This window comes from Octodon degus, unplaced genomic scaffold (genome assembly GCF_000260255.1).
Source record: "Octodon degus isolate 3935 unplaced genomic scaffold, OctDeg1.0 scaffold00025, whole genome shotgun sequence".
NCBI classification, from domain to species: domain Eukaryota; kingdom Metazoa; phylum Chordata; class Mammalia; order Rodentia; family Octodontidae; genus Octodon; species Octodon degus.
The window spans coordinates 626,236-635,994 of record NW_004524601.1 but is presented as its reverse complement, the minus strand read 5'-3'; the positions used below and the strand labels follow the sequence as shown (position 1 = coordinate 635,994).

General features: G+C 45.7%; 1 protein-coding gene and 1 pseudogene across 1 annotated transcript in view; one reads left to right on the top strand and one right to left on the bottom strand.

Annotated features, from left to right (window-relative positions):
* Orc2 (origin recognition complex subunit 2) overlaps positions 1-9,759 on the bottom strand; it is a 58,116-nt gene that overhangs the window by 20,203 nt on the left and 28,154 nt on the right. Inside the window, exons 8-9 of the mRNA XM_023712326.1 lie at positions 4,616-4,803; positions 2,826-2,924 (exon numbers count right to left, since the gene is read on the bottom strand). Of these exons, the coding sequence (XP_023568094.1) occupies positions 2,826-2,924; positions 4,616-4,803 (287 nt within the window). The remainder of the gene's footprint in view (positions 1-2,825; positions 2,925-4,615; positions 4,804-9,759) is intronic.
* Positions 6,322-6,716, top strand: LOC101570357 (annotated as a pseudogene).

Here is a 9,759-nt window from a genome sequence, read left to right as displayed (position 1 = left end):
AGCATAAGTACCTGCCTGGCAAGCACAAGGTCCCAAGTTTGATTGATCCCTGGTATCCCCGCAACCTCCCCCAAAAAGAACTTCTGTAACAAAAACAAAAACTTAGGAAGATCAATTACCTTCAAAATTTCTGTTGATAAAATAACTACAACTCATTTTTTTCAAAGAAAATTGCAATCCAGGTACGGTGATTCAAACTTTAATCTCAGCACCATGGGAGGCAGAGGTGGGAAGATGGCAAGTTTGAACCAGGCTGGGTAACTTATTAACTTATTGTGAACCTGTCTCAAAATCTTAAGAGAAAGGCTAGAGATAGAGCTCTGTGCTAAGTTCCCAGGATCAATCCCCCAAACCATAAAAAAACAAAAATAAAGTGAAAACAAGCAAGCTCACACCAGCAAATGCAGTCTAGCCCACACCCCTCTGTATCCTGACATTGAAAGCCAGGTTCTTTGAATAACAAAGATTACTGTTATGATCCCTGTTGCAGGGCTTCTGGCCTGTAGTTTTTGTTTGCCCCTAAACTTACAGAGAACCGGGATATCGCTCAGTACTCATAACTGCTATGCAGGTTTGACAAGACTCTGCTGGCACCTGTTGACTATAACTCTGGCCAGCGGTGTGTGGGTGGGGCATAGTTCCCAGCCACTTTTTTACTTCACTCTGCCTGCCCTGCTGCAGGCTGAGCTAGGGGTCCCCAAAGCCTTACCCTTGTGGGCGGCGCTTCTGAGTGGTAACTGGCACATGGGCCACCGCTGACTTGCTGTCAGGAGGGATGGGGTGCCTCCCTTCCCAGCCAAGCCCTTCTCTCCCCAGTTCCTTTTTGTTTTTTTAATTTTATTTATTTATTTGTGTGTGTGTGTGTGTGTGTGTGTGTGGCCAGCTCAGCCCACCAGGGGGCGGGGCGGGCTGGCATGTGGTGCTGGGGGATTGAACTGCAGTCCTTGTGCTTTGCTAAGCTTGTTCTAAGTAGGTGCTTTAGACCACTGAGCCATCTCACCAGCCCTCTCCCCAGTTCTTAGCCACCATGCTGTGAGCAGTTCTCCGTCAGGCCACTTTGCCAGGCCACCCGACCTGGAGTGTGGCGTCGGCTGCGGTGGCTGAGTCTGCCACCCACTACATATCCCTGTGCTATGACTCTGCTATGGGCACGCGAATGAGGCATAAGTGACATGGCCAGAGGTTTTTTGTTTTTGAGACAGGGCCTTCCTATGTAGCCCAGGCTAGCTTGAAACATGCAACCCTCCTGCCTCAGCGCTCCAAGTGACTGGCAAGCCCCACAACACCCAGTGACACTGCTAGTTCTGAGCCCAGGCTCTCTGTTTTCCCCCTTCCCAGCCTCAGAAGGACAGGCTTCATGGTCCACTGCCACTGAGGAAGACAGTGGTGCAAAGAGTGCTGGACCGGCCATCCTTAATGGCCTGCAGAATAGAGGAATGAGTGCTTCTGGCCTCGTGCAGTCACATACACTCAAGATCCGCTGAGCCCCATGCACATCTAAGCCAGCGAAAGGCCTCCCTCTATCGGCAGCAACAGGGCCTTCCTCATCTTCCTGAGACCTTCCTGCCTCTGCATTCCACTTTTAACCATGATGGACTCATCCTTCTCATGGTGGTGGCCATCTAAAAATGAAATGCTGTCGGCCCCACCCCTGTAATCCCAGCACTTGGGAGGCTGTAAGCAGGAGAATCACTACAAGTGATCTACGCAGCGAGACCCTGTACACCCTGTCCTGCCCAGGGGTGTGAATCTAAGGCCTTGGTGCTGAGCTCTATCCCTGAGATGGGTCGGGCTTGAATTTGCCATCCTCCTGCCTCAGTTTCCCAGGATGGGATTACAGATGTGCACCACCATGCCAGTTCAACAATTCTCCTGATCAAATAGTTCCGTTTCCTCTCTTTGGTCCAGCTATAAGGCGAGCTGGCAAAACCACAGCACACAGTACCCTTGTTACCTTTCTGAACATTTCCATAATGTTGTCAAGGAGAATACCTTCCATATTTTGTCTTTTTTCTTTTTTTGTGGTCCCAGGGATTGAACTCAGGACCTTGAGCTTACCAGCAAGTGCTTATTTTACTGAGCTAGCTCCCCAGTCCTGATATTTTGTCATGTTTATGAGATAAATCTTGCAGATTTTTTTAATGACCACTGTGAGAATTAAGTGAACATGGGGGTATCAAGTGCTACCTGTCTTTTTTTTTTTTTTTTTTGCGGAACCGGGGATTGAACTCAGGCCCTTGTGCTTGCCAGGGAAGCGCTTATTCCACTGAGCCATCTCCCCGGCCTACCTGTCATTTTTTTGAGTGAAGAATTGTTCTGGGCTGCATATAAAATATAGAATATGGTTACATAAATATTTTTATTATAACATTTTTGAAAATGAGGGCAAGAAAATAAAAATAGGCAGGCCACAGATTTGACACACTTGGATGGAAGTGGACATCAAGGAAGCACAATTCAGATACTACAAATCTAAAGAAATGAAAAAGTAATGAGAAAAACTACATAATTCATCATGTCAAAAAGAACTCCAGCGGGTGGAGTAGTACACAGGAGGCCGAGGCAGGATCAGTGCAAACTCAAGAGCAGCCTGGGCTACACAGTGAGTTCAAGGCCAGCCTGGACTGCACAGCGAGACCCCATCTCAAAAACAAAAGAAAAGAAAGAAAGGAGGAAAGACAGAACTCAACCTAGGGTTTACATATCGTTTACACAGTAACACTCGTCCTGTCCTGCCGGGACACTGACCTTGCTCATGTGCGCTCATTCTGAGCACTATGCTAGTGCAGCCAGACGCAGGAGAAGGGGCCTTCCTCACGACATACCTGGTCCAAGGCAGCTCTCTTCAGCTTCTGCAGGGTTCTGTCTGAGGTCAGGACCTGGGAACTGCTGTGAGCCTCAAAATATTCTTCCACTAAGTTGCTCTGAAAAGGAAAGAGTTAAGCTACTACTAGGCAGTCTCAGATCTTTGTGTCCCATTAAAACGAGCCACAAAGCTGGGGAGATAGCTCAGCAGCATAAGTACCTGCCTGGCCAAGTGTGAGATCCTGAGTTCGATCTCATCTCTGGTACTGGAAAAAAACTAGACACAAAGTAAGACAAAAAGATGAAATAGGAGGTAACAGTCTTTTTCACTGACATAGTGGCACATTCCTATGAATCCAGCACTCCGGGAGCCTCAGGCAAGGAGATCACAAATCCAAGCCCAGGTGGGTGACTTACAACTTTGTAAAAGCCTGCCTCAAAATAAGGAATAAAAAAGGCCAGGAAAGCAGCTCAGTGCAAAGGCTCTCATCTCACTTCCATCTGTAACAGTATCAGAGTAAGTAGGTAAAGTGAAAAGGCTCATTTTGTTTTGTTGGCATGTGGGTCTTGTTGGATTGTCCAAATTGCTGTCAACCTTGTGGGCTGCAGAGTCCTCCCAGCAGCCCAAGCAGCTGGCCCCAGCTGCGGACCCCTCACTAGACTCAAAACTCTCCCTCTGGTGGCATTTTCTTTCTGAACAGCAACAGGCTAAATACAAGGATACCAAACTGCGGTTATAAAACTGTAATTCTTAGGATTAAACAAGTAATTGAAGTAATCTGCTCCAAAAGAAGTGATTCCTAAATTCTAATACATAGTGTAATTTTTCTTTTACACCAAAAAACAGATGATACTAGAGAGCAGGATCTTAGTTTCTCCTCAAGCAGCCTTAGTAAGGCCTCTAACACAGCAGGGATGAGACACTGCAAATAAGAGGCCAATTGACAGCAATGTCACTGAAAAGAAAAACAAGCACGGCATGGTGGTGCACACTGTAATCCTAGCTACTCAGGAGACTGAGGCAGGAAAATCACAAGTTTTCTGGCCAACCCAGGCAACCTCAGAGATTCTGAGGCCTGATGTGATGGGGTGCACCTGTAATCCCAGCGCCTGGGAGGCGGAAGCAGGTATGCTTTGCATTTGAGTCCAAACCAGGCTACAAAGTGAGTTTGAGGCCCACCTCAATTACACAACAAAACTCTGTCTCAAGAACATAAAACAAAAACAAAGAAACAACACCAAAATAAAAAATGGAAAGGGCTAAGAATGCAGCCCAGCGGCAGTGTCTCTGGCTCTCTCTCTTGTATTGGGTGGCTCCCCACAGTCCAGACTAGGAGGCAAGGAAGGCATTTCTGTGGGAGCTGCCTGACTGCCTCAGCACACCTCTGTCCAGACCCAGGATCCTTCCCTTCCTGCAGCTGGACTGCATAGGGCGCTCCCTCACAACACAACTAGAGCTGTGGCGACCTCTGTTGTTACTGCACTCACTCCAACACATCAGCAGGATACAAAAGGTGTTACGAGTCTCACTACCATCTGTGCAATCAATATTTATCAAAAAGCTCATCTTTATGCCATTGAATTGAGATGCTGCCTTTAGCATGTACTGTGGGTGATTCCCAATCCATAGACAGGCAAGAATATAAAGCAAAAAAATTGAAACAAGTGTGTTAATTTACAAGTAGGATGAAAATACAAAAAAATGAAGGGAAAAAAAGTCTACTGATTGCTTCTGTGACCTGTTCTCTCATGGTAGCCTTCTCTGAAGGTATTTACACAGCTTTTCTCTAAGGTTAGTCTCCTCACTTACACGCTTAGCTCGCTTCATCTTCTTAGAAGGTGTTCCTTTGCAGACAGGCGCTGAAGCTCTACTCTGAGCAGGAACCTTCGGGCTGAGCACAGATGCACTCGTGTCCTCCTCAGATTCCTGCATACCTCCTTCATCCTCGGAGTTGGAAGCCGAATATTCACTATCACTGTCAGAATGAGACCTGGGAACTGTAGGGGAAGCAATTAGGGACATTTGACAACGTGACAAGCCTCACTGTGGGGTAATAAAAAGAGCGTGAGCTTGGAAGTAACACTTCGGATTCTGGTTTGTCACGACTTGCTCATAATTTCACCAGAGCTGGTTACATACATTCTCTAAGTACCAGTTGCCTCATTTAGCAAATGAGGCAGAGTACAATTTAATAACCACTTGTGAAGAGGACACTTACTGTATGGAAGGCAACTAATAATGCCTGGCATAATGGGACTGTAGGAGAAACTGTCGAACACACCCATACCTCTCCCTCTCTCCTCACTGACAGAAATCTTTTTCTGTCAAGTGGCAGTATGCCCACTCTGTGGATGAATCAGGATAACCAACCCCCTCCAGATCCTTGCTTTCCCTTGCAATAGGGGCTGGCCACATAAACTGCTGACTGAGACCCAAGGGAAACGCTGGGAAAGATTTTCCTCAGCGATGGAAGGGAGGCCCCAGTCTGCACCCAAAGCTACTGTCTAGCATAAAGAACTAAGCTAAAGATGAAAACTGCTGGTGGCAGAGCAAAGAGACAGGAACCTGGGCTGTTAGTGGGACTTGTGAGTTTCTCTATCAGCCATGGACCCTGGACCTCAAGATACAGACTTTAGGGTCCCTACACACTACTCTACATGTTCCTGCTGCTGCTGCTGCTGCTGCTGCTGCTGCTGCTGCTGCTGCTGCTGCTGAAGACACCACCCTGACACAGCGCTCAGTAAGTGACAGCTTCCGTCATGCACACTCCCAATACATACACCACTGCATCCCACATCTAATTCAAGAATTGTTTAAGAATTGTATTTCAAAAAACCCAGCAGCCCCAGAAATAATAAAGCTAGTTTAATCCTCATAGAAAAGGATAAAACTAATTTCATACTCAACAAGTACAGAGCTTTTCTGGTTGTTTTTGGTTTTTGAGGCAGGGTCTTCTTGTGTAGCTTAGGCTGGCCCCACACTTACAATGACCCTCATACCTCAGGCTTCTGAGTGTTGGGATCAAAGGTGTGCACCACTATGCCCGAGCAGAACTACTTATGAAAGATACCTCCCAAAATGCTCGTGAAGTAACTTCAGCCACATCACTGCCTCCCGAGAGCACATGGCGCGATTATTCCACGGCAGCACATAAGCACACACTGCAGAGTCCGCCGAGATGCAGGCTGGCCCTGATGCTACTCGTGTGTGCACACGGGGCACAGCAGTAGCAGGGACAGAGGCAGCACTGCCTCCCTGACCTCAGCATGCACTCGTGGTGGTGACCGAGAAGGGCGCACCATCTCTGCAAGGCTCTTCTCTGTGGTAGATGAAAGCTTGGGCCAGGTGTGGTAGCACACACCTGCGAGCCCAGCTCTTGGGAGGCCAAGGCAGGAGGTTCACTTTGAGTTTGAGGCTCGCCTGGACTGCATAAGGGAGTTCAAGGCCAGCTTGAACTACACAGTGAGACGCTACCTCAGAAAAAAAAAAAAAGAAGTGAACGTCTGAACTCCAAGATGGCTTCCATTGTACCACTGAAAGAGAAGAGACTCTTGGATGTGAAAGAAGGGGAGCTGCCCAGCTCTGATGCTGGATTTCTCCCCCATGGGCACTGCCGGAGCATTTCAGAGAGGTCACTACTGGTATTACAACAAGTACATCAACGTGAAGAAAGGGAGCATCGCGGGGCTGCACATGGTGCTGGCAGCCTACATCCTTTTCAACTACTGCCTTTCTTACAAGAAACTCAAACATAAGCGGTGACGCAAGTACCACTGAAAAGGGGCCAGTGTGGAGGGCACTCTGCACTCTAGCCTGTGACTGCCTCGTCCTGCTCCCGTCTGTGAACAGCTTAATCATGGCTCAATTTGTTCATAGCCTAAGTGAGAATTAATGCTCAATAAGAGGTGACCGCTACAGGAAAAAAAAAAAAAAAGACAAAAATATGGGACACAGCATGCGTCTTGACAAGAAGCACTCACATGCAAAGTTGTTGCTTTTACTACTCCAGAGTTGTCATACAGCATCACCCTTGTCCTGAAGGCCACACCCTGGAGCGCAAGGGCAGAAACCTGCACCCAACTCTGACCAGATTTAACAACAGCAGCCGATATTCACAGATACTTATTTTTTTTGGTGCAACCAGGGATTGAACTCGGGCCCTTGTGCCTGCCAGGCAAGCACTTATTCTACTGAGCTCTCTTGCTAGCCAAATTGAGGAATCCTACTTTTTTTCTTTTTTTTTTTTTTTGTGGAACTGGGGATTGAACTCAGGCCCTTGTGCTTGCCAGAGAAGCACTTATTCCACTAAGCCATCTCCCCAGCCCCCGATACTACGACCAGCAGGGGTCAACACAAGAAGGGTGTAGCTTCCTCCTGAGACACAAAGGCCACAAGTCATTTGCCCAAATTTAATACCAAATACAAAAAGCCATTTTTAACTTCCCAGGGGGCAGGTAAGACCCATGTCTGCTTATTTGGCTTTCAATAGCATTCAGTACAACTATGAATTTTGATAGTTAACAAATAGACTCTCTTCCAGAATATCTCAAAACATGCTAAAAAGCATGCTATTTTGTTGGAAAGAGAGATATTTTAACTGACTTAAATATCTATTGATTAAGGACCAACCAAATAGCTCAGCGGATTAAAGTACCTGCTCACGTGTGCGCCACAGTGGCTGCAAATGTCCAGTTCCTAAGGAAGCAACAGCAAGCCTGTCCATCATGGCGTTAGCCAGCTGAAGTTTGCGTGAAGCTTTCAGTCTGTTGCTGAGGAGTGAGCTGGACACCACTGTGGGGCTCTGAGAGTTCTAAATTCTTACTGGGTTGAAGATTCCACATACAAATTCTTTGAGGTTGTCCTTATTGATGCATTCCACAAAGCCATCAGAAGAAATCCTGACACCCAGTGGGTCACCAAACCAGTCCATAAGCACAGGGAGATGGTGGGCTGACATCTGCAGGCCGCAAGAGTTGTAGCCTTGGAAGGGCCACCAAGTGCCACCACACTAGTGGTGATTCTCGCCGTGCAGCTTGGAGAAGGCACAATACTCTCAAGCCCCACCGTTACCGCTAATAATATAAGTGATGTCTGTAAAATTCATAACTCAATAAACAATTTAGGACAGTTCATCTGCTTAAAGGTGTTATTTGTTAAGTAGTCTACTGATTCATGAATGTTTTGTCAAATGTAAGTTAAAAGTGCAATGTTTGAAGACTATGAGTAAAGGTGTATCTTTGTTTCTAATAAGATAAGCTCTTTGTCTTTGCTTTATCTTATTAGCAGGCTATATGTCAGTGTTTGAAACATGCTATGTGGTATAATAGCTGTAAAATAAAGTCTTTAAAAGAGAAATGCTAAAACTAGTGCTGTAAATCTGTGTGGTCCACGTATGAAACCTACAGCTTTACTGGGGTACTGTAAAACTCTGCTGGTTTGAAGTGGATGGGTTTTTTGAAGTTTATCAAATGCAAACTTAAAATCAGATAACCTTGTGTTATGATTATATGTAGAACAGGTTAGAGCTTTTCTCAAATTCAGAATTCCCATTTGTACAACAGACTCTTCTTAAAGTGTCCAAACTCCTGATCTGACTCCATGAAATTGAATATTTGATGCACAGTACTCAGCAGTGATGTTTAGACTGTGTTTTAAAGTTCATGGATAATGAATGAATATTGGGTAAAATTAATGCTTGTAAATGTAATAAATGCTAGTGTGGGAAACTCGTGCAGTAACTACCTGAGAATACTTTGAACCCTATAGCCACATAGGGGGAAAGTACTGGCCCTGGGGTCAGTTGACGTCACTGCAAGTTCATGGTTTTTAATCTTTTCATGTTCTCATCCCAGTTCAGACTGCTGTACCAAATTCTGAGGTTTGCTGACTTAAAAAGTAAAGGAGGGTCTAGGGAAATGGCTCAGTGGAATAAGTGCTTCCTTGGAAAGCGCAAGGGCCTGAGTTCAATCCCCGGTTCCCCCCCGCCAAAAAAAAAGTAAAGGGTCTAGCAGTGAGATATTGGTCTAAGCACCTGCTTGGGCAAGTGCAGGCTGGCCACCGAGACTGGACGTGGTGGCGCACACTTATAATCCCAGCATCCCAGAGGCTGAAAACAGGAGAATTACTACAAGCTCTACAAGCTGGATCTACTAGTGAGACCCTGTACTAAAAAAAAAAAATTCACTGACTATAATGTGAAAGATATCGTATGTACTAAGTTTTGGAATAAAGAAGACTAAATAACATCTTGTCCTTAGGAAATGTAGTATTGATAATATAAATGTATCTTCATCTTTTTTCTTTTTTTGGCAGAACCGGAGAATGAACTCAGGCCCTTGCATTTGCCAGGCAAATGCTTAGTCTACTGAGCCATCTCCTCGGCCCCGAATGTATCTTCTTAAGAAAAGATAGCAAAGAGTATTTCTTTTTCTTCTATTTAAAAACAATTTTGAGGTTTTATCAGTCCATGTTTGCTTGCAGTACACAATGACATTCATCACAGGGAGCTGGTACATTAATCCTTTTACTTCCTCTCCCTTCCCGTGTCAGTGTTTACAATTAACGAGCTTGTACTAAGGCCAAGTGCCACTGAACACACCTGTTGTCCTTAGTTTCAGGTAATCCTCAAAACAATTCTAGGACAGTGCCATTATTATATTTACTTTACAAATGAAAGCACCACTGTGAGCCAAAACTAACTTTGCTAAAAAGAAAAAACTGAAGCACGGAGAGGTGGTGGCAGGCTAAAGACTAAAAACCAAGCAGCCAAGACTAGGATCTGCATGTGCAGCCATTCCCTGCCTGTCTCTAAATGTTACTTTGCATAAAAGCTTTGTATAAGAAGTACATACCTGGGGCTGGTGAGATGGCTCAGTGGTCTAAAGCACCTACTTAGAACAAGCTTAGCAAATCACAGGGACCACGGTTCAATCCCCCAGCACCACATGCCAGCC